General features: G+C 44.6%; 1 protein-coding gene across 2 annotated transcripts in view; it reads right to left on the reverse strand.

The window, feature by feature from the left end:
• LOC106560284 (capping protein, Arp2/3 and myosin-I linker protein 3) overlaps positions 1 to 25602 on the reverse strand; it is a 41338-nt gene that overhangs the window by 5882 nt on the left and 9854 nt on the right. The window contains exons 13-33 of one of the 2 annotated variants that reach the window (XM_014123024.2): positions 25053 to 25162; positions 24850 to 24927; positions 24606 to 24682; positions 23970 to 24074; positions 23686 to 23755; positions 23164 to 23245; positions 22926 to 23022; positions 22574 to 22628; positions 20496 to 20668; positions 19798 to 19866; positions 19059 to 19152; positions 18722 to 18820; positions 18461 to 18580; positions 16000 to 16113; positions 15699 to 15874; positions 15443 to 15530; positions 14452 to 14571; positions 14256 to 14322; positions 12269 to 12465; positions 9468 to 9547; positions 6786 to 6959 (exon numbers count right to left, since the gene is read on the reverse strand). In XM_014123024.2, coding sequence (XP_013978499.1) covers positions 6786 to 6959; positions 9468 to 9547; positions 12269 to 12465; positions 14256 to 14322; positions 14452 to 14571; positions 15443 to 15530; positions 15699 to 15874; positions 16000 to 16113; positions 18461 to 18580; positions 18722 to 18820; positions 19059 to 19152; positions 19798 to 19866; positions 20496 to 20668; positions 22574 to 22628; positions 22926 to 23022; positions 23164 to 23245; positions 23686 to 23755; positions 23970 to 24074; positions 24606 to 24682; positions 24850 to 24927; positions 25053 to 25162 — 2245 coding nt within the window. Of the gene's footprint in view, positions 1 to 6785; positions 6960 to 9467; positions 9548 to 12268; positions 12466 to 14255; positions 14323 to 14442; positions 14572 to 15442; positions 15531 to 15698; positions 15875 to 15999; positions 16114 to 18460; positions 18581 to 18721; positions 18821 to 19058; positions 19153 to 19797; positions 19867 to 20495; positions 20669 to 22573; positions 22629 to 22925; positions 23023 to 23163; positions 23246 to 23685; positions 23756 to 23969; positions 24075 to 24605; positions 24683 to 24849; positions 24928 to 25052; positions 25163 to 25602 lie in introns of both variants that reach the window. The other variant, XM_014123023.2, reaches the window with a different exon arrangement.

The raw sequence follows: 25602 nt of genomic DNA on the forward strand, positions 1-25602 counted from the left end.
CCTCAACCAAACGTTTTCTGTAGTTGCAGATCAGACCTGGACAACATTCAGGAGGAATTTTGGACCATTCCTCTTTACGAAACTGTTTCAGTTCCACAATATTATTGGGATGTTGTCACAAAAAGAGCCGTGTTGAATAGACCAAACTGCAGCGGGAATATGGATGCTCATGTTTTAATTCAAAAAAGGAGTAACGCATCCACTGGAAAACAATATACACGACAGGAACAGTTTTGCAGGCACACAACACGCAGTGCAAAAACAACTACCCACGAAAACCAAACAAACACACACCTACTTATGGGACTCCCAATCAGAGGCAACTAGAAACACCTGCCTCCAATTGACAGTCCAGCACCCAAAACTACACATAGAAAAACAAACCTAGAACCTATACCAAACTAATACACCCCACTACACCACACACAAAACCCCATAATACAAAACAAATATACCTCTGCCACGTCCTGACCAAATATAATAGAAATAATAGCTAAATATTGGTCAGGACGTGACATTACCCCCCCCTAAAGGTGCAGACCCCGGAATGCACCTTAAAAGAAAACACAAAAAATCCCCATTACCCCAACAAAACCAAAAAGCAATACCCCCTAAACAATAAGGGAGGGAAGGGAGGGTGGCTGCCGTCAACGACGGCACTGTGCTACACCCTCCCTCCCCAACCCACCTATCCTGGAGGTGGCTCCGGTGCAGGACGTGGACCCTGCTCCACCCTCGGCGTCGCCCACTTCGGTGGAGCCGATAGCTGCGCCAGGCAGACGGACCCCTCGGGCCGGGCCGGGGGACAGGAGGGCCCCTCGGGCCGGGCCGGAGAGCAGGAGGGCCCCTCGGGCCGGGCCGGAGAGCAGGAGGGCCCCTCGGGCCGGGCCGGAGAGCAGGAGGGCCCCTCGGGCCGGGCCGGAGAGCAGGAGGGCCCCTCGGGCCGGGCCGGAGGGCAGGAGGGCCACTCGGGCTGATTCTGACAGGCCGGGCACCCTGGCAGATCAGGGCAGGCGGGCCACTCGGGCTGGGCCGGAAGGCATGCGGGCCACTCGGGCTGGGCCGGAAGGCATGCGGGCCACTCGGGCTGGGCCGGAAGGCATGCGGGCCACTCGGGCTGGGCCGGAAGGCATGCGGGCCACTCGGGCTGGGCCGGAAGGCATGCGGGCCACTCGGGCTGGGCCGGAAGGCATGCGGACCACTCGGGCTGGACCGGAGGGCAGGAGGACCACTCGGGCTGGACCGGAGGGCAGGAGGACCACTCGGGCTGGACCGGAGGGCAGGAGGACCACTCGGGCTGATCCTGACAGGCCGGGCACCCTGGCAGATCAGGGCAGGCGGGCACCTCTGGCAGAACCGGGCAGTCTGGCCACCCTGGCAGTTCAGGGCAGTCTGGCCACCCTGGCAGTTCAGGGCAGTCTGGCCACCCTGGCAGTTCAGGGCAGTCTGGCCACCCTGGCAGTTCAGGGCAGTCTGGCCACCCTGGCAGTTCAGGGCAGTCTGGCCACCCTGGCAGTTCAGGGCAGTCTGGCCACCCCGGCAGTTCAGGGCAGTCTGGCCACCCCGGCAGTTCAGGGCAGTCTGGCCACCCCGGCAGTTCAGGGCAGTCTGGCCACCCCGGCAGTTCAGGGCAGTCTGGCCACTCCGGCAGTTCAGGGCAGTCTGGCCACTCCGGCAGTTCAGGGCAGTCTGGCCACTCCGGCAGTTCAGGGCAGTCTGGCCGCTCTGACGACTGTTGACTGGCGGGCAGCTCTGACGACTGTTGACTGGCGGGCAGCTCTGACGACTGTTGACTGGCGGGCAGCTCTGACGACTGTTGACTGGCGGGCAGCTCTGACGACTGTTGACTGGCGGGCAGCTCTGACGACTGTTGACTGGCGGGCAGCTCTGACGACTGTTGACTGGCGGGCAGCTCTGGTGATGGTTGACTGGCGGGCAGCACTGACGACTGTTGACTGGCAGGCAGCTCTGGTGACTGTTGACTGGCGAGGCTGGGTTGACACACTAGACTCCTGATGCGTGGGGCTGGTATAGGACGTGCCAGCCTGGAAACACGCACCTCCATGCTAGTGCGTCTGGCGGGAAACACCGGACCGAAAGGGCGCACTGGTGGTCTTGAGCGCAGGGTTGGCATCACCCCTTCCGGCTCGATGCCTACTTCGCCCTGGCACATGCGGGGCGCTGGTACCTTGCCTACCGGCCTGAAAATCCCAGGCCTCACCACAGCCCCAACCCCAAAGCACGGGACCTGTCCAGTCTGCCGTACAAGGGTACGGGGAGCTGGCCTGGGGCTGTAATCTCGCCCCGCCAAATAGCCCTTGTGCCCCCCCCAAAAAAAATTCTTGGGGCTGCCTCCAACATTCCTCCCTCACTTGCCTCTGTCCTCTTCTCCGCTGCTTGGTCCTTTGGTGGTGGGTAGTTCTGTCACAAAAAGAGCCGTGTTGAATAGACCAAACTGCAGCGGGAATATGGATGCTCATGTTTTAATTCAAAAAAGGAGTAACGCATCCACTGGAAAACAATATACACGACAGGAACAGTTTTGCAGGCACACAACACGCAGTGCAAAAACAACTACCCACGAAAACCAAACAAACACACACCTACTTATGGGACTCCCAATCAGAGGCAACTAGAAACACCTGCCTCCAATTGAGAGTCCAGCACCCAAAACTACACATAGAAAAACAAACCTAGAACCTATACCAAACTAATACACCCCACTACACCACACACAAAACCCCATAATACAAAACAAATATACCTCTGCCACGTCCTGACCAAATATAATAGAAATAATACCTAAATATTGGTCAGGACGTGACAGATGTCTGGTGTGAACTGCTCTCGAGGTCATGTCACAGCATCTCAATTGGGTTGAGGTCAGGACTGACTGGGCAACTCCAGAAGGTGTATTTTCTTCTGTTCAAGCCATTCTGTTGTTGATTTACTTCTGTCTTTTGTGTTGTTGTCCTGTTTCATCACCTACCTTCTGTTGAGCTTCAATTGGTGGACAGATAGCCTTACCTTCTCCTGATAAACTTGGGAATTTATTTTTCCGTCGATGATAGCAAGCTGTCCAGGCCCTGAGGCAGCCCCAAACCATAATGCTCCTTCCACCATACTTTACAGTTGGGATGAGGTTTTGATGTTGGTGTGCTGTGCCTTTTTTTCTCCACACATAGTGTTGTGTTCTCCTTCCAAACAACACAACTTTAGTTTCATCTGCTCACAGAATATTTTGCCTGTAGCGCTGTGGGGAACAACATTCAGGTGCTCTTTTGTGATCTTCAGACATGCATCAATGTTTTTTTTTTCGACAGCAGTGGCTTATTCCATGGTGTCCTCCCAAGAACACCATTCTTGTTTAGTGTTTTACGTAATGTAGACTCGTCAACATAGATATTAGCATCTTCCAGAGATTTCTGTAAGTCTTTAGCTGACACTCTAGGATTCTTCTTAACCTCATTGAGCATTCTCCTCTGTGCTCTTGCAGTCATTTTGGCAGGACGGCCACTCCTAGGGAGAGTAGCAACAGTGCTGAAATTTCTCCATTTATAGACAATTTGTCTTACCGTGGACTGACTTTTAGAGATACTTTTGTAACCCTTTCCAGCTTTATGCAAAGCAACAATTCTTAATCTTATGTCTTCTGAGATCTCTTTTGTTCAAGGTATGGTTCACATCAGGCAATGCTTCTTGTGAAAAGCAAACTCAAATTTTGTGAGTGTTTTTTATAGGGCAAGGCAGCTCTAACCAAAATCTCCAATCTCGTCTCATTGATTCAACTCCAGGTTAGTTGACTCCTGACTCCAATTAGCTTTTGGAGAAGTCATTAGCCTAGGGGTTCACATACTTTTTCCAACCTACACTGTGAATGTTTAAATGATATATTCAATATAGACAAGAAAAATACAATAATTTTTGTGTTATTAGTTTAAGCAAACTGTCTATTGTTGTGACTTAGATTAAGATCAGATCAAATGTTATGTTAAATGTATGCAGAAATCCAGGTAATTCCAAACGGTTCACATACTTTTTCTTGCCACTGTATATTACGGACAGACCTCTCCCCATCTTCACAACCATTGCATCTATATGTTTTGACCATGACAGTTTACAATCTAAGGTAAAACCAAATCTCCTCAACTCTCTTCAACAGCCACACCATTCATTGCCAGATTCAGCTGATGTCTAGAGCTTAGGGAGTGATTTGTACCAAATACAATGCTCTTAGTTTTATAGATGTTCAGGATCGGTTTATTACTGGCCACCCATTCCAAAACTGACTGTTAAGTGTTTGTTACCTCATTAGCTGTGGTTGCTGACACTTTTATGGTTGAGTCATCAGCATACATGGCCACAAAGGCTTTGTTAAATGTCACTGGCATGTCATTGGTAAACATAGAAAAAATGGGTGGTGTTTCAAAAGTACGTGTTTTGACTTTAAATTTCCTGTGAAATCATGTGATTTTCTACATGTTAAATCATGCGTTTTTTTCTGTAAGGGTGTGCTCTCCAGCAGCATGCCCATTCCTAATGTCAACACAGAGCTGCATCCCAGCACTGATTTAGACTAGTAGCACACAGGGCCCACAGAGCATGCACTTAATGCCCATCATTCTAACAGATGGACAGAGAGAGAAAGGGAGACTGAATGAGAGAGATACATTCATAAAGTGGTGGGTGATATGTAATAAAGTGACTGAAGATTATGCAACACTGAAATATACAGTTGAAGTTGGAAGTTTACATACACCTTAACCAAATACATTTAAACTCAGTTTTTCACAATTCCTGACATTTAATCATAGTAATAATTCTCTGTCTTATGTCAGTTAGGATCACCACTTTATTTTAAGAATGTGAAATGTCAGAATAATAGTAGAAAGAATGATTTATTTCAGCTTTTATTTCTTTCATCACATTCACAGTGGGTCAGAAGTTTACATACACTCAATTAGTATTCGGTAGCATTGCCTTTAAATTGTTTAACTAGGGTCAAACGTATCTGGTAGTCTACCACAAGATTCTCACAAGGACTTTGTTGTCCTTAAGACATTTTGCCACAACTTTGGAAGTATGCTTGGGGTCATTGTCCATTTGGAAGACCCATTTGCGACAAAGCTTTAACTTCCTAACTGAGGTCTTAAGATATTGCTTCAATATATCCACATAATTTTCCTGCCTCATGATGCCATCTATTTTGTAAGGTGCACCAGTCCCTCCTGCACCAAAGCATCCCCACAACATGATGCTGCCACATCCGTGATTCATGGTTGGGATGGTGTTCTTCGGCTTGCAAGCCTCCCCCCTTTTCCTCCAAACATAACGATGTTCATTAGGGCCAAACAGTTCTATTTTTGTTTCATCAGGCCAGAGGACATTTCTCCAAAAGGTACGATCTTTGTCCCCATGTGCAGTTGCAAACCGTAGTTTGGCTTTTTTTATGGCGGTTTTAGAGCAGTGGCTTCTTCCTTGCTGCTTTCAGGTTATGTCGATATAGGACTCTTTTTACTGTGGATATAGATACTTTTGTACCCGTTTCCTCCAGCATCTTCACAAGGTCTTTTGCTGTTGTTCTGGGATTGATTTGCACTTTTTGCACCAAAGTACATTCATCTCTAGGAGACAGAACACGTCTCCTTCCTGAGCGGTATGATGGCTGTGTGGTCTCATGGTGTTTATACTTGATTACTATTGTTTGTACAGATGAACGTGGTACCTTCAGGCGTTTGGAAATTGCTCCCAAGGATGAACCAGACTTCTGGAGCTCTAGGTGGAGCTCTGAGGTCTTGGCTGATTTCTTTTGATTTTCCCATGATGTCAAGCAAAGAGGCACTGAGTTTGAAGGTAGGCCTTGAAATACATCCACAGGTACACCTCCAATTGACTCAAATGATGCCATTTAGCCTATCAGAAGCTTCTAAAGCCATGACATAATTGTCTGGAATTGTGATACAGTGAACTATACGTCAAATAATCTCTGTAAACAATTGTTGGAAAAATTACTTGTGTCATACACAAAGTATATGTCCTAACCGACTTACCAAAACTATAGTTTGTTAACAAGAAATTTGTGGAGTGGTTGAAAAACGAGTTTTAATGACTCCAACCTAAGTGTATGTAAACTTCCAACTTCAACGGTATGTGTAACAAAAATATATTAATTACACATCACGTCTTGTTACTGTTGCCGAGCCAATTAAGGTGCTGATTGTTGAACAACCAATCCATTCACAGCTCTTTGTATGTTGGCAAGGTTAGGGACACTCACACACAAAAAGTATTTTTTAACATAGTGTTTTCAACTTACATATTTGATATAGATAGTGCCTTCAGAAAGTATTCACACCCCTTGACTTTTTCCACATTTTATTGTGTTACAGCCTGAATTTAAAATATTTTTTTTGTCATTGACCTACACACAATACCTTATAATATCCAAGTGAAATTATGTTTTTCAAAATTTTCCAAGCTGTTTAAAGGCACAGTCAACTTTGTGTATGTAAACTTCTGACCCACTGGAAGTGAAATAATCTTTCTATAAACAATTGTTGGTAAAATTCCTTGTGTCATGCACAAAGTAGATGTCCTTACCAACTTGCCAAAACTATAGTTTGTTAACAAGAAACTTGTGGAGTGGTTGAAAAATGAGTTTTAATGACTCCAACCTAAGTGTATGTAAACTTCCGACTTCAACTGTATATCATACTGTGTAGATTGCAGCTGCATATATCATACTACATGGGAGAGTGTATGTATAATAATGAGGATTCACAAACCCGGTGGGTGCCATGGCGACAGTGCGACACTCTTCCCCACATCCGTCTCCGCCAGAATCTGGTCCCTGATTGGAGAGCGTTGAGTTGCGGTTCCTACGGAAACCAAAGATGGCCAGCATATTGCGTCTCTTCTTTCGTCTGAGAGAGTGGGCTTTATGGAGAGAGGATAACTGACTGATGTAGGGAAAGAGAGATGGAGAGGGTGAAGAGAGATGAGGGGAGCGAAACAGGAAAAAGAGAAAGGGTAAAGACAAAAAGCAGATACAGAATGTCTATATTTTATAAGATACATATTTCTGTTAAGTTAGTCCCAAGTCAGCACCTGTACTTTTTATTATTCTCTCTATCATCAGACCCCATACACTCTTAGAAAAAAGGTGCCATCTACAGTGAGGGAAAAAAGTATTTGGTCCCCTGCTGATTTTGTACGTTTGCCCACTGACAAAGAAATGATCAGTCTATAATTTTAATGGTAGGTTTATTTGAACAGTGAGAGACAGAATAACAACAAAAAAATCCAGAAAAACGCATGTCAAAAATGTTATAAATTAATTTGCATTTTAATGAGGGAAATAAGTATTTGACCCCTCTGCAAAACATGACTTAGTACTTGGTGGCAAAACCCTTCTTGGCAATCACAGAGGTCAGACGTTTCTTGTAGTTAGCCACCAGGTTTGCACACATCTCAGGAGGGATTTTGTCCCACTCCTCTTTGCAGATCTTCTCCAAGTCATTAAGGTTTCGAGGCTGACGTTTGGCAACTCGACCCTTCAGCTCCCTCCACAGATTTTCTATGGGATTAAGGTCTGGAGACTGGCTAGGCCACTCCAGGACCTTAATGTGCTTCTTCTTGAGCCACTCCTTTGTTGCCTTGGCCGTGTGTTTTGGGTCATTGTCATGCTGGAATACCCATCCACGACCCATTTTCAATGCCCTGGCTGAGGGAAGGAGGTTCTCACCCAAGATTTGACGGTACATGGCCCCGTCCATCGTCCCTTTGATGCGGTGAAGTTGTCCTGTCCCCTTAGCAGAAAAACACCCCCAAAGCATAATGTTTCCACCTCCATGTTTGACGGTGGGGATGGTGTTCTTGGGGTCATAGGCAGCATTCCTCCTCCTCCAAACACGGCGAGTTGAGTTGATGCCAAAGAGCTCCATTTTGGTCTCATCTGACCACAACAATTTCACCCAGTTGTTCTCTGAATCATTCAGATGTTCATTGGCAAACTTCAGACGGGCATGAATATGTGCTTTCTTGAGCAGGGGGACCTTGCGGGCGCTGCAGGATTTCAGTCCTTCGCGGCGTAGTGTGTTACCAATTGTTTTCTTGGTGACTATGGTCCCAGCTGCCTTGAGATCATTGACAAGATCCTCCCGTGTAGTTCTGGGCTGATTCCTCACCGTTCTCATGATCATTGCAACTCCACGAGGTGAGATCTTGCATGGAGCCCCAGGCCGAGGGAGATTGACAGTTCTTTTGTGTTTCTTCCATTTGCGAATAATCGCACCAACTGTTGTCACCTTCTCACCAAGCTGCTTGCCGATGGTCTTGTAGCCCATTCCAGCCTTGTGTAGGTCTACAATCCTGTCCCTGATATCCTTGGAGAGCTCTTTGGTCTTGGCCATGGTGGAGAGTTTGGAATCTGATTGATTGCTTCTGTGGACAGGTGTCTTTTATACAGGTAACAAGCTGAGATTAAGAGCACTCCCTTTAAGAGTGTGCTCCTAATCTCAGCTCGTTACCTGTATAAAAGACACCTGGGAGCCAGAAATCTTTCTGATTGAGAGGGGTCAAATACTTATTTCCCTCATTAAAATGCAAATGAATTTATAACATTTTTGACATGCGTTTTTCTGGATTTTTTTGTTGTTATTCTGTCTCTCACTGTTCAAATAAACCTACCATTAAAATTATAGACTGATCATTTCTTTGTCAGTGGGCAAACGTACAAAATCAGCAGGGGATCAAATACTTTTCCCCCTCACTGTAGAATCTAAAAGGATTCTTCAGCTGTCCCCATAGGATAAACTTTTGGTTCCAGGTAGAAACCTTTTGGATTCCACGTAGAGCCCTTTCAACATATGGTTCAACATGAAACCCAAAAGGGTTCTGCCTGGAACCAAAAAGGCTGATCCTATGGTGACAGCCGAAAAAGAGTGCATGTTTCTCTGGGCTGCTGCCTCACTGAAACTTAATAACACTTCCCAGCAGCAAGGGATGCTGCTAGGATACCACTCCTGGCACACAATGCTTTATCCAGAGTGCATTAATTTAGAAATATGTTTAACAGTAAATGTAATAATACTAAAAGCATAAGCTTAACAAGATGATAATGTAAATGTAAAAATGATCTGCTGTGTGGGTGTACTTTAGCATGGACCAGCATTACTCTGCCAGCCTGTGACAGGCGGAGAGGGTACTCTCTAAAACTATTACTAAAGGCAGAGCTCACCTACTGTAAAGTTCTTCTCCTTAAAGTAGTCAATCGACTGATGGAAAGTAGAGCCTATGCTAAATGACTTAGGTTGTAGTTTCTTTGGGGGATTCATGTAATTTAGATCATGCATATGGTGTGCTATTCACTCCAATTGCCTTTGGTCATATATATATATATATATGAGAGCGAAAGCGAGGGAGAGAGAGGTGTAGGAGAAAGAGAGAGAGTGAGAGGGGAGATCTACCTATCAGGGAGCACTTTCTTGGTGTATAAATCTGGGAGTCCATGATCAATAGGGGTGACAGCTCCATTTTCAGTGCAATGCTGGGGACAGAGAAAAACACCCATATTTCAGATTGACCATACAGATGGATGTAGGATCTTAATTTCACCAGTTTCTCACAGCAGACATTTTTTCTTGCAGCAACATGAAATGTGAATTATTAGGTGGATTATAATTAATGGACATTTTTGTAGGGGTTGATACATTTTATGTAAGGGAAAATCAGGTCTGAAATGTAAAAGTGGACATTAAACTTCAGAAGCCTATTTAAACATCGAAGTACTTTTTTTTTGGGGGGGGGGGGGGTACGGTTTCATTTTTAAAATGTTCTGTTGGTAATAATACAAATGGATTATACTACATAGCTTTGGAGAGATGACTTAACCCAATTGGAGTAATTCACTTAGTATAGACAACCCTGGACACAATCCAAATCATCCTGAAAATAGAGCAGCATGCTGCCACTGTCGGGAGCTGGGAGACCCAGTATTTGAGAATATGCGGTGGGAATTAAGCATGAGTCATAAATTAAATTAAAAGTTTTGGAATTATCATTATGTTAATTACATGAATAATTGCTCTAATGCAGGTATTCCCAAACTGGGGTACATTTTGTTTAACTTTTTTTCCCCCTCATTTTCAAACAGTCCGTTTATATTATCCAACGAGGCTAAACATTTGGGAGAGTTTTTTTTCTCTCACCTGAGTAGCCTCATTTCACTGCCAAAATTAAAATTAAACCATCTAGTGTTCTGCGAAATAACAACACAATGTGATATACAGGTAGCCTAGTAAAATAATTAACATCCAATCACATTAACCGTTACTCTCTCGTGGGAATTCCACTAACGGTTCGTATGTAGCCAAACATAGCTGCTACTCATGTTGGTATCTGTACTGATGGTGCCAAAGCCATGACAGGGAGACATAGTGGAGTGGTAACGCGCATGCAAGCAGTTGCTCCCGATGCCACTTGGATACACTGCAGCATCCACCGAGAGGCTCTTGCTGCCAAGGGAACGCAAGGCCCCTGAACTCTCGTGTATTTTCTGCACTATGCAATGATATGGGCAGTGACCATGTAACGCTTTTACAAAGTACAGAAATGTGCTGGTTATCAAGGGGCAAAGATTACATTTTTTTTAAATTGAGACAAGAGCTTAAAGTTCTTTACTGACCATAATTTGCACTTGTCTGACCGCTTGCATGATGACGAGTTTCTCACATGACTGGCCTATCTGGGTGATGTTTTTTCTCACATGAATGATCTGAATCTAGGATTACAGGGACTCTCTGCAACTATACTCACTGTGTGGGACAAAATTGAGGCTATGATTAAGAAGTTGGAGCTCTTATCTGTCTGCATTAAAAAGGACAACACACAGGTCTTTCCATCATTGTATGATTTTTTTGTGTGCAAATGAACTCAAGCTTACGGACAATGTCAAATGTGATATAGCGAAGCACCTAAGTGAGTTGGGTGCACAATTACGCAGGTACTTTCCCGAAACGGATGACACAAACAATTGGACTCGTTATCCCTTTCATGCCCCGCCTCCAGTCCACTAATATCTGAACTAGAGAGCCTCATCGAAATTGCAACAAACGGTTCTGTGAAAAATTAATTTAATCAGAAGCCACTGCCAGATTTGTGGATTGGGCTGCGCTCAGAGTATCCTGCCTTGGCAAATCGAGCTGTTAAGACACTGATGCCCTTTGCAACCATGTACCTATGTGAGAGTGGATTCTCGGCCCTCAGTCGCATGAAAACTAAATACAGGCACAGACTGTGTGTGGAAAATGATTTAAGACAGACTCTCTCCAATACAACCCAACATTGCAGAGTTATGTGCATCCTTTCAAGCACACACATCTCATTAACCTGTGGTGAGTTATTCACCATTTTCAATGAACAAATAAGGTTTTATATGTACGATGGTTAAATAAAGAACCAAAATAATAATAATTTTTTATATTATTATTTGTGCCCTGGTACTATGAGAGCTCTTTGTCACTTCCCACGAGCCGGGTTGTGACAAAAACTAACACTCATTCTTATGTTTATTAAATGTATAGTGTGTGTGTGGCAGGTTTACAATGATGGCAAAAAACATAATTTGAGAGTGCTCTGACCCTGGTGCTAGAGGGGGTACGCAGCTGGAGGTTGGATGTTTGAAGGGGTACGGGACTATAAACAGTTTGGGAACCACTGCTCTAATGGAATAGAATATGAGCACACACACACACACACACACACACACACACACACACACACACACACACACACACACACACACACACACACACACACACACACACACACACACACACACACACACACACACACACACAAAGTTAGAAACCTGTATCAATATTCATATCTGGTTTATTTAATAAGCATATGAATATGGCCACAAGTTATAAATTATGCATGTATCATAAGGGAATATTATCTTTTTAGTTGTCATTATCTATGCTAATAACATCGGTATTCTGTGTTATTAATATGCGTTTTTAAAGTTCACATATCTTTAACTATGTGTTGCCAAATCACTATCTCCTTAAATGTTTAATTTATTAGCTAATATATATCTACGTCTTTACGCTTCTGCACTCAAATGAAAAATCTTAGTGAATCTATAAGTTATTATAGATCCTGTATTTCCATATTCACAGGCAAGTATTACAAACATTCTGAGCAGTTCAGTAGCAACATTATATACTCCATATGGGGTGAGATGCTGAGGTCAGCTTCCTCTTACTGTGTCAGAGGGGGCATGTCCTGCTCGGTGCCTCTGTGGGGGCCTTGGCCTAACCCGCGTCACATGATGGAGAGGTGCACCTTGGGTAGGGAGCGCAGACAGCCCCTCCCAGGATGTAGAGCGAGAGAGGGCCGAGAAAGAAGAGAAAAAAGAGGACGCAGAGGGGGGTGGGGAGGAGCTGGAGTCATCACACTGGCCTGAAAGAGAGAGAGAAAAAATATGAAAAGATGATGAGATAAATGGAGAAGGAAGTGGAGAGGGGCTAGAAGTTCCCAAAGGAGTCATGTGGCGCTGTCAACAGTGCTTCAAAGACATACTGTTTAAAAACTACAACAATTAGCAACTGCACTCAAATATAGTGTATTCGGAAAAGTATTGAGACCAGTTCACTATTTCCACATTTTGTTATGTTACAGCCTTACTCTAAAATGGATTAAAAAAAAATCCTCAATCTACACCTAATACCCCATAATGACAAAGTGAAAACACGTTTTTAGAATGTTTGCAATGAATGTATTAAAAACAAAAAACTGAAAAACCTTATTTTACGTAAGAATTCAGACCCTTTGCTATGATACTCAGAATTGAGGTCAGGTGCATCCTGTTTCCATTGATCATCCTTGAGATGTTTCTACAACTTGGAGTCCACCTGTGGTAAATTCAATTGATTGGACATGATTTGGAAAGGCACACACGTGTATATAAGGTCCCACAGTTGACAGTGCATATCAGAGCAAAAACCAAACCATGAAGTTGAAGGAATTGTCTGTATAGCTCCGAGACAGGATTGTGTTGAGGCACAGATCTGGGAAAGGTAACAGAACATTTCTGCAGCATTGAAGGTCTCCAAGAACACAGTGGCCTCCATCATTCTTAAATGGAAGAAGTTTGGAACCACCAAGACTCTTCCTAGAGCTGGCCACCTGGCCAAACTGAGCAATCTGGGGGAGAAGGGCCTTGGTCAGGGAGTTGACTAAGAACCCGGTAGTCACTCTGACAGAGCTCCAGAGTTCCTCTGTGGAGATGAGGGAACCTTCCTGAAGGACAACCATCTCTGCAGCACTCCACCAATCAGGCCTTTATGGTAGTGACCAGACAGAGGCCACTCCTGAGTTAACGGCACATGACAGCCGCTTGGAGTTTTCCAAAAGGCACCTAAAAGAGTCTCAGACCTTGAGAAACATGATCCTTTGGTCTGATGAAAGCAAGATGGAACTCTTTGGCCTGAATGCCAAGCGTCATGTCTGGAGGAAACCTGGCACCATCCCTACAGTGAAGCATGGTAGTGGCAGCATCATGCTGTGGGGATGTTTTACCCCATCGGCAGGGACTGGGAGATTAGTCAGGATCGAGGGAAAGATGAACGGAGCAAAGTACGAGATCCTTGATGAAAACCTGCTCCAGAGCGCTCAGGACCTCAGACTGGGGCGAAGGTTCACCTTCCAACAGGACAAGCACACAGCCAAGACAACGCAGAAGCGGCTTCGGGGCAAGTCTCTGAATGTCCTTGAGTGGCCCAGCCAGAGCCCGGACTTGAACCCGATCGAACATCTCTGGAGAGACCTGAAAATAGCTGTGCAGAGACGTTCCCCATCCAACCTGACAGAGATAGAGAGGATCTTTTTATACATTTCAATACATTGGCCAAAATTAAAAAAAAAACTGTTTTCACTTTGTCATTACGGGATATTGTATGTAGATTGACGGAAACCACTTTTTAAATCAATAACGTAACGTAAAACAATGTGGAATAAGTCAAGGCATCTGAATACTTTCTGAATGCACTGTATGTTGATGCAGGAATGGGCTTAGGCTGGCATGCACACCAGCCATAAATGGCTCTCTCAGAGAGAGAGAGAGGAAAGGAGAGAGGGGGAGAGGAAAGGAGAGAGGGAGAGGAAAACAGACAGTCACTAATGACCTCTAAAAGAGAGCAGGTAGGAAGTGAGAGAGAAAGAGAGCGATAGTGGTACGGAGGCATACTCACTCAGCCTGGTAGAGACAGGTCGAATACGTCTAGTTCTAGAGCTATGCTTCTTAATGGCAATTGTGTCCTAGAGAAGGCAGAGAAAGATGTAAAAGCAAAATCAAACAAACACATCCCAAACAGACAATCACAAAACACATACGCTCACACATACCACACACACCCTAAGCAGACAATCCCAACACACAATGCTCACTATACTGGTGCCCATCTCATCATCTGTGAGGTCCAGAGAGTCTCTGTGTCTGTGTGACCTCAGACCTGTTCCTCCGTCACATGTCACCTCCCAGCGCTTCACCTGGGACACCTGACACGTCTGGGACAGGGATCAGACAATACACTTCAATAAATGTATTATGAAGTTTGTTATGAATAATACTGCAACAGTCATAAATGTGTTCTGACTGATTTCATAAAGGTGTTATGAATGTTTCTATGAATGATACTGCAAAAGTGTAATAGTGTTATGAATGCCTGTATACCCCTTTCAAGTAAAGCTTTACCAATAATTGTAAGCAAAAGATGACAAGCTGATAAGGGAATTATATGTTTAAAGGTAATGATTAAAGAATCCCACCCTGAAACGTAACTAATTAGTAGTTTATGTAGCATGTATAATGAATAATTAAAGTACTAAACGTAAGTCCCATAAGGTTTAGTAGAGACCCGGGAGGAAGAGAAATGTGTGTGTATGTGTGTGCCTAAGAAAATATCGAGAACAATTAGACTGTGTTTGACCCGACCTAGCTAGAAACTCTGAGAACCTTATGATAGGACAGGGAGTACCTCTCAAGGTTCCTCTAATCTCGGGGGAATGGAACGAACAGCGCTGGGTAGTGATAAACAGTGGTGAGAACTCTGGAGAGGGATACAACTCACCTACTGTTCGTGTGTATGTATGTGTGTAGGATATCTACTGTTTGTGTGGAGGTATGTGCGTAAGTAGGGAGTGAGCATAAAATGAATGTCTTTGTATAATGGACTTCAGAACGTTCTCTGAATAAACTGTACGAACCTTTTGCAGAAGCTGAGTCTTTGCCTAATTATTATTAACCCAGTGTCTTACAAACCTTGGGGATTAGTCAAAGCTTATTGATTGTTAATTATTATCATTGGGATTGAAAATTCTCCTGACACAAGCCCATATAGATAGACAGAAACACAGACAGATGGCAGCGTGTCTATACCAGAGTCTTGTGAGTGGCGTAGAGCTCTTGCAAGATCTGATCCACGATGGTGTTGGTGAGATAGGAGACCACTGAGAGCTTCACCTCCCTGAGAGAGGGGGAGAAAGACAAAAAGTGTGGGGTGGAAAGGGAGAGGGAGGGCAGGGCAGAGAGGAGGGAGAAGAGAGTATGGTAGAATAAGTTCACAGATACCCACACTGATTCAATTGAACAAAGAAGGCTGCATTGCTTATCTCCCTCCCTCCCTCCCCCTTACTCCAGCGCTCTGTGAATGTCCTGTGCTGCTCTCTCCATCAAGGCTGTGCGGATGGCGGAGCGAGGGATGGAGATGCGCTCCGAGACAGACGAGAGCCGAGGACTTAATCTCTCTGCTGCAGAGGAGGACAGCGGGCACAACTCACGACAGAGAGACACCATGGAATCAACAATCACCTGTCAATCAAACAACCAATTAAACAAACAAATAAACAACTATGTCTATGTTTGATTGAGAAATGGTGAAGGAGTAAGTAAACAGATGATGTTGAATGAGTGACGTACAGTATTGAGCAGTATACCTGTAGTTCCTTGTCAGCTGCTTTGGTCAGTTCCCCTGCCAGTTGGTCCAGTCTCTGTCTGACTGGCCCGTCTACTGACAGCACATGAGCTAGCTCACAGAGAGAGGGGTACAGCTGAGAGAGAGAAAATAAATACATAAAAAGAGCGAGAGATAAACCAGTGAAGAACAAACACCATTGTAAATACAACCAATATTTATATGTATTTATTTTCCCTTTTGTACTGTAACTATTTGCACATCATTACAACATTGTATATAGACAATACGTCTTTTGAAATGTCTTTATCTCATGGAACTTTTGTGTAATGTTTACTGTTAATTTCTTATACTTTATTTTACTTTTGTTATTATCTATTTCACTTGCTTTGGCAATGGAAACATATGTTTCCCATACCAATAAAGCCCCTTAAATTGAAATTTAATTGAGAGAGACGGTTGGGGGGTCATATGAATTAGAGATCGAGCGATTAATCGGAATGGCCGATTAATTAGGGCCGATTTCAAGTTTTCATAACAATTGGTCATCGGTATTTTTGGACACCGATTGTGGCCGTTTTTTTTTTACACCTTTATTTAACTAGGCAAGTCAGTTAAGAACACATTCTTATTTTCAATGACGGCCTAGGAACGGGGTTAACTGCCTTGTTCAGGGGCAGAACGAACGATTTTTACCTTGTCGGCTCAGGGATTCGTTTTTGCAACCTTCCGGTTACTAGTCCAACGCTCTAACCACCTGCCTTACATTGCACTCCACGAGGAGCCTGTGTGGCAGGCTGAATACCTGTTACGCGAGGGCAGCAAGAAGCCAAGGTAAGTTGCTAGCTAGCATTAAACTTATCTTATAAAAAAATCAATCTTAACATAATCACTTGTTAACGACACATGGTTGATGATATTACTAGTTTATCTAGCGTGTCCTGCATTGCATATAATCGATGCGGTGCCTGTTAATTTCTCATCGAATGACAGACTACTTCGCCAAACGGGTGATGATTTAACAAGCGCATTCGCGATAAAAGCACTGTCGTTGCATCAATGTGTACTTACCATAAACATCAATGCCTTTCTTTAAAATAAATACACAAGTATATATTTTTAAACCTGCATATTTAGTTAATATTGCCTGCTAACATGAATTTCTTATAACTAGAGAAATTGTGTCACTTCTCTTGCATTCCGTGCAAGCAGTCAGGGTATATGCAGCAGTTTGGGCCGCCTGGCTCGTTGCGAACTGTGTGAAGTCCATTTATTCCTAACAAAGACCGTAATTAATTTGCCAGAATTGTACATAATTATGACATAACATTGAAGGTTGTACAATGTAACAGCAATATTTAGACTTAGGGATGCCACCCGTTAGATAAAATACGGAACGATTCCGTATTTCACTGAAAGAATAAACGTTTTGTTTACGAAATGATCGTTTCCGGATTTGACCATATTAATGACCAAAGGCTTGTATTTCTGTGTGTTATTATGTTATAATTAAGTCTATGATTTGATAGTTGATAGAGCAGTCTGACTGAGCGATGGTAGGCAGCAGCATGCTCGTAAGCATTCATTCAAACAGCACTTTCGTGCGTTTGCCAGCAGCTCTTCGCTGTGCTTCAAGCATTGAGCTGTTTATGACTTCAAGCCTATCAACTCCCGAGATTAGGCTGGTGTAACCGATGTGAAATGGCTAGCTAGTTAGCGGGGTGAGCGCTAATAGCGTTTCAAACGTCACTCGCTCTGAGACTTGGAGTAGTTGTTCCCTTGCTTTGCAAGGGCCGCGGCTTTTGTGGAGCGATGGGTAACGATGCTTCGAGGGTGGCTGTTGTCGATGTGTTCCTGGTTCGAGCCCAGGTAGGGCCGAGGAGAGGGACGGAAGCTATACTGTTACACTGGCAATACTAAAGTGCCTGTAAGAACACCCAATAGTCAAAGGTATATGAAATACAAATGGTATAGAGAAAAATAGTCCTATAATTCCTATAATAACTACAACCAAAAACTTCTTACCTGGGAATATTGAAGGCTCATGTTAAAAGGAACCACCAACTTTCATATGTTCTCATGTTCTGAGCAAGGAACTTAAACGTTAGCTTTTTTACATGGCACATATTTCACTTTTACTTTCTTCTCCAACACTTGGTTTTTGCATTATTTAAACCAGATTGAACATGTTTCATTATTTATTTGAGGCTAAATTGATTTTATTGATGTATTATATTAAGTTAAAATAAGTGTTCATTCAGTATTGTTGTAATTGTCATTATTACAAATAAATACAATTAAAATAACAATTGGCCAATTAATCGGTATCGGCTTTTTTTGGTCCTCCAATAATCGGTACCGGTGTTGAAAAGTCATAATCGGTCGACCTCTAATATGAATACACAAAGACATACAATTAACACTTTAAACTCACCTACACTCCAGATGTTAGAGAAATGATTCAGGCATGTACACACACTCACCGCACGGGAGTTTCTGGCCTCCTTCAGCACCTGTTTAGCAGCTTGAATCTCCTCCATCTCCCCTACTCCACGCAGCACACACACCTGCTGCTGCACACACACACTCAGACGCTCCATCACCTGGGAAACAGAGAACAGACAAGCAGGAGGAACGTCAGTAAAAGACAGAGGTTTACAATACACACATATTGCTCTCGTGATGGCTCAACTCACTCTCTCGCAATCACACACACATGAATAATATACATATGCTGCATCTACCTGTTCAGCAGTGCTGGTGACCAGGCCCTGGTGCAGCCGTAGAGCCTGTCTCTGAGAGAAGCACTGAGTCTGGTTGTTCCGCAGCAGAGCACGCTGGATCTGATGACCACAGATAAAAAACATTCACTCACACTGGCAATATGGTCATATGTGGTAATGAAGCGGTGTAATTTTAAATGGAAAAAGCAGGAAAGGGTTGGTGATGGTAGATCCCCAGCAGAGAAAAAAAGCAGGGGAGGAAAGGACAAGGCAGATGAGATGAGAGGATGGTTAACAGAGGAATGGAGGGAGGAATTGAGATGGGTGCAGATGAACTTGGGAAGCGTCAGGAGCCCACCTTGGTCAGTGCCTGCTCTGTCCTCTCGGAGGTACTACGGTACGCCTGGCTGATGTCACTGAGGGGGAGGGGCATGTACTGCAAGGTGAAGTTACTGAGACAAAAACCACCGGCAGAGTTAAAAGAAAGAGAAGGGGTTTGAATTAGGAAGGAGACCGAAAGGAAGGAAACAGAAAGAGAGCTGCAGAAAAACAGTTAGAGACCCAAGCCTTAATATCCCCAGTGGACAGAACTCCCAGAATTCCCCCACATGATGCTGGAAGATGACACTGTGATAGGATGAGCAATGCTTTGATTATTGCAGCCTGATTAAGGAGAAGTCGAAGCTCTCTGGCTGACCCTCACAAGCACGTGTTTAGTCCTGTGTGTAAAGTAAGCTCTCTGGCTGACCCTCACAAGCACGTGTTTAGTCCTGTGTGTAAAGTAAGCTCTCTGGCTGACCCTCACAAGTACGTGTTTAGTCCTGTGTGTAAAGTAAGCTAGGTTTGGTTCCTGTGTACCTGAGTTTATATATTAGCCAGCTAATTCTGAAAATACTCAGAACAACAGTGAATGTAAATTAGACAGAACTTCAGGTACCGCAATGTCTCTTGGATCCTATTTAAATCAAATGTCTTGCTTAGAAGTCGTGTGTGTGTGTGTGTGTGTGTGTGTGTGTGTGTGTGTGTGTGTGTGTGTGTGTGTGTGTGTGTGTGTGTGTGAGAGAGAGAGAGACAGAGAGAGGCACAAACAATCTCACTGTTCAAGGGCTCGAGCCACATCCAGGAATCCTGTAGCTGAGGTGTTGTTACGATCCCACGTCACACTCCTGTCAGGACAGGGGAGAACCAGTGTCAAACACAACCATAACCATCCAACCAAGTCACTCCTGTCAGGACAGGGGAGAACCAGTGTCAAACACAACCATCCAACCAAGTCACTCCTGTCAGGACAGGGGAGAACCAGTGTCAAACACAACCATCCAACCAAGTCACTCCTGTCAGGACAGGGGAGAACCAGTGTCAAACACAACCATCCAACCAAGTCACTCCTGTCAGGACAGGGGAGAACCAGTGTCAAACACAACCATCCAACCAAGTCACTCCTGTCAGGACAGGGGAGAACCAGTGTCAAACACAACCATCCAACCAAGTCACTCCTGTCAGGACAGGGGAGAACCAGTGTCAAACACAACCATCCAACCAAGTCACTCCTGTCAGGACAGGGGAGAACCAGTGTCAAACACAACCATCCAACCAAGTCACTCCTGTCAGGACAGGGGAGAACCAGTGTCAAACACAACCATAACCATCCAACCAAGTCACTCCTGTCAGGACAGGGGAGAACCAGTGTCAAACACAACCATAACCATCCAACCAAGTCACTCCTGTCAGGACAGGGGAGAACCAGTATCAAACACAACCATACCTTATATCTCTTTCCCTCCCTGTCTCTTGCCTGAGTGTGGTGTTGATCTGTAGGGCTTTGCTCAGCATCTTGGCTCCAATGTCCTCCAGGCTGTTCCCACTCAGGTCCACCTTTCGCAGACAGGTGTTGCTGCCCAGAGCGTTTACCAGCACTGTGCCCCGAGAACGCAGTCGCGAGTCAGCCAGTGAGAGGGACTGGAGGGCCTGGGGAGGGATAGGGGAGAGGGGAGAGAGAGGGTGAGGATGGAGGGAGATGGGATAGGGTGGAGAGCAGGAGAGAGGTAAAGCAGAAGAAAAAGGGTAGGACAGAACAGAGGACAGAAAAATAAAGGAGAAGGAGATGACAGTGGAGAGAGATGGTTAAATACAGCTGGGAACAGGTGGCAGCAGTGCTGAGGAGGAACTGAGGAATTTAGCATTTGTAATGTGTCAGTTTTGTACACAAAGGGAATAATTCAGAGGGCACAATATGTTACAGCCCACAGTAACAGGGCCATGGAGTGATATACAAATTAATACAAATAAAAAAACTGAAATTCCTTATTTACATAAGTTTTCAGACCCTTTGCTATGAGACTCGAAGTTGAGCTCAGGTGCATCCTGTTTCCATTGATCATCCTTGAGATGTTTCTACAACTTCATTGGAGTCCACCTGTGGTAAATTCAATTGATTTAGACATGATTTGGAAAGGCACACACCTGTCTATATAAGGTCCCACAGTTGACAGTGCATGTCAGAGTAAAAACCAAGCCATGAGGTTGAAGGAATTGTCCATAGAGCTCCGAGACAGGATTACGTCACAGACACTGATCTGGGGAAGGATATCAAAAAATGTCTGCAGCATTGAAGGTCTCCAAGAACACAGTGGCCTCCATCATTCTTAAATGGAAGAAGTTTGGAACCCCCAAGACTCTTCCTAGAGCTGGCCGCCCGGCCAAACTGAGCAATCGGGGGAGAAGGGCCTTGGTCAGGGAGGTGACTAAGAACCCGGTGGTCACTCTGACAGAGCTCCAGAGTTCCTCTGTGGAGATGGGAGAACCTTCCAGAAGGACAACTATCTTTGCAGCACTCTACCAATCAGGCCTTTATGGTAGAGTGCCCAGATGGAAGCCACTCCTCAGTAAAAGGCACATGACAACCAGCTTGGAGTTTGCCAAAAGGCACCTAAAGGACTCTCAGATCATGAGCAACAAGATTCTCTGGTCTGATTAAACCAAGATTGAAATCTTTGGCCTGAATGCCAAGCGTCACGTCTGGAGGTAACCTGGCACCATCCCTGTTTTTCAGCGGCAGGGACTGGGAGACTAGTCAGGATCGAGGCAAAGATGAACGGAGCAAAGTACAGAGATCCTTGATAAAAATCTGCTCCGGAGCGCTCAGGACCTCAGACTGGGGCGAATTTTCACCTTCCAACAGGTCAACGACCCTAAGCACACAGTCAAGACAAAGCAGGAGTGGCTTCGGGACAAGTCTCTGAATGTCCTTGAGTGGCCCAGCCAGAGCCCGGACTTGAACCCAATCCAACATCTCCGAAGAGACCTGAAAATAGCTGTGACGCTCCCCATCCAACCTGACAGAGCTTGAGAGGACCTACAGAGAAAAATGGGAGAACTCAGGTGTGCTAAGCTTGTAGCGTCATACCCAAGTAGCCTCAAGGCTGTAATCGCTGCCACGGTGCTTCAACAGAGTACTGAGTAAAGGGTCTGAATACTTAAGCAAATGTGATATTTCTCCCCCCCCCAAAAAAATAAATAAAAAAATTAGAAAAATAATTCTAAAAAACAGTTTTGCTTTGTCATTATGGGGTAATGTGTGTAGATTGATGAGGATTTTTTCTTTTTTTAAATACATTTTAGACTAAGGATGTATCCTAAACAAAGGTGGAAAAAGTCAAAGGGTCTGAATACTTTCTGAAGGCAAGGTACTCGAAGGGAAACACTGTACTGTAGAAAATAAAGAGTATGTATGTATGAGAGAATACCATATACAATACAGTCTGTGTGCGTGGAGAATATCAGTATTTCACAATGAGTTTCTGTACAATCAGTGAATATTCAATTGTGTGTAATGTGTGAATGATGTGTGAATTGTGACGCATTCTCACTCACACACTCCTCTTCCTGTATGAGTTGGACCAGCTTGTGTAGGATTTCCTCCAACACCCTGTACATAGATCCATGGGGAGAGAGGCAGTTCAGGCTACACTCAGCAGGAGCTCTGGCACTAGTCATTTCCTGCTGCTATCGTAATCATCCTAGTCTGCCTGAGGAAAATCAAGCTCTGACGCAAACTGACTCACTCACTCACACACACACACACACACACACACACACACACACACACACACACACACACACACACACACACACACACACACACACACACACACACACACACACACACACACACACACACACACACACACACACACACACACACACTGCCTCTGTAGTACTGTACCTGCCCTTGATGTTGAAGTTCTTGCCCAGATACAGGTGCTTTAGGGAGGTGTGTCTGGAGAGAGCTGGTAGAACTGAGAGAAGGTGTGCATCCAGCCCTGTAAACACAACTACATCAAACACACACCATCCCCTCATACAAAACAAGGTCAAACAGACAACCCCCTCACACAAAACTGGCTTAAGTGGTGCAGAGTATCACACTGTGCCATAGTGGTGCAGTCTGTCATTCTGCTCACCGTTGTCTGAGATGTCCAGAGTGGCGATGGAGGAGAGCCTAGGGAACAGCTCCTGGATCACAGAAGCTCCTGCAGATTTCAGCTGAGAGAGACAGACAGACAGACAGACAGACAGACAGACAGACAGACAGACAGACAGACAGACAGACAGACAGACAGACAGACAGACAGACAGACAGACAGACAGACAGACAGACAGACAGACAGACAGACAGACAGACAGACAGACAGACAGACAGACAGACAGACAGACAGACAGACAGACAGACAGACAGACAGACAGACAGACAGACAGACAGACAGACAGACAGACAGACAGACAGACAGACAGACAGACAGTGTGAGAGGAGGAGGACATCCAAAGCACAATAACGGGAGACCTTGACATAGTTTTCATCTATAGCTACTGCTCAGTAAGTCCTTATTGGAAACATAAGCAATGAATGCCAGAGAGATAGACATGGTCAATTATATAAAGGCCAGCAGGAATTGAATGTTGTGTACAGAGTGACAGACTTGTACCTCACAGCCACTAATGTCCAGGTGTAGGTCATTCACGTGAGGGTTTGTGGTCAGGCCAATGAAGAGAGACCTAAAGAAAGAGAGAGGGAAAAATAAACATAAGGGGAAAAGGTGTTTACAACAAAAATCTTTTAGCTTCTTTCTCTTTCTGGAAATTCACACCCTTTAACGTAGTGTCATTTGTCATGGTGAACAGTGTGTGTTGTGCAGGTAGCCTGGCCCCAGTCACTCCAGTGAGATGAAGGTGTGACAGAGAGAGACCAGGGGAGAATAGGGGAACTGACCTCAGGGCCTCAGGGGGCAGCTTCATAGAGGCCAGGCTGACATGGGTGAGACTGAAGGCCGAGCTGAAAAACTGACAGAACAACGGCAGGGTCTCCTTCACTTTCCTGGGAGAGGAGCGAGGTCAGAGTGAGATGAATGAGAGAGGAGAGGAAGAAGTAGAGATGGAGTGGGTGGGAAAAGCGATAGAAGGTGAGTGGTTAGTTGTTGATAGTCAGGGTAAATAAGAACCTGGTATGAGTGGAGAGCGAATTCAGATGGAATGAGACTGAGACAATGGAGCTGGTCAAAGATGAGGGAGCAAGTGGGGTCAGATGATAAATAGCTCTGCTTCATATTCATGAGTCTTATCTATGCAGACAGCTCTAGGAGTTTAAAACCACAGACACAACTACAGAAAGGAACACAATGTTCCAGTGATTCCCACAAAGCTTATTTCTGATTTCACATTGAAGGGAACGACAGAGATAAGACAGATAAGAGTGAAAAGAAAAAGAGAGCGAAAGATCAAGCCTGAGGATTTTAAGAAAAAAAAGATCCCTCTCTAAAAATGTGCCTTCCATCTTCACACCGAGCCTCAAAGCGTTTTTCTGCCACATTACACCAAAGAAATAGTTCATCTCAAGGATGCGACTAACCTGTGGGAGAAGGTATTTTTGGAGAGATTCAAGTAGGAGAGATCGGCACAACAACCCCTCAGCAGAGCCCCAAATAGCTACGTGAGAGAAGCGAGAGTTGTGATGTGCAGTTTTAGTGGGAGAGAGAAAAAGACCGCGGTTGGGGATTATAGAGGAAGAAAAAGACAGAAGTTGCAGATAAACTCTTTAAAATGCTTAATTCTATAAGTGTGCAATCAAATTCTCAGAGACATGAGATTCTTACCGAGTCAACAGAACAGTCAGTGCCAGACAGGTCCAAATGCACCAGACAATTAGGCTGGGACAGGAACAGGCACAGATTCTAAAGAAAGAGAGAGACAAGATGGTTAACTGAGAAACTGACTCATAAGGCATCAGCAGTGCATTTACTATACTGTTGGTTTGTTTACAGAGTATGAGTAAGTGTATATGTGTGTGTTTTCTGACCGAGGCATCCTCCCCAGACAGGAACCCAGGGTTCTTGCTCAGGTCCAGGTGCAGCAAAGAGTTAGAATACTCATCACTGGAGCACAGAGCCTGAGACAGAGACACCACACCTGAGACACACAGAGAGAGGGAGGGGGAAGCCATGAGAGATGCATTCAGCTAGCTAATGCAAATGTACACAACAACAAAAAGATCCAATTTCAGAATATTTTTAGTTACGTGATTCTCATCCGTACCTGTGTGAAGTATAATTCTTAATTAAATATTCAGTATTCCAATTCGAAATATTTAAAAAGTGGGGGAGTAACACAGAGCATTCTGCCTGAAGGATGGTTACCGTGGGGACATATCATGACTCTTGAAGCTTTGTAGAGTAGACAAAACATTACGTTAACACACAGAGATGTTGGTGGGGGAATGACAGGATGTACAGAGGTTTATACCAGCTCAGCTAGAAAAGTAGCATGCATGCATGGCTTAGCGGCATGTTCAGTCAGCTATTGCTGCTTCGTCAAACCCAAACACAGTTGGAGGTGTTCATTAACTGATT

This window comes from Salmo salar, chromosome ssa10 (assembly GCF_905237065.1).
Source record: "Salmo salar chromosome ssa10, Ssal_v3.1, whole genome shotgun sequence".
NCBI lineage: Eukaryota > Metazoa > Chordata > Actinopteri > Salmoniformes > Salmonidae > Salmo > Salmo salar.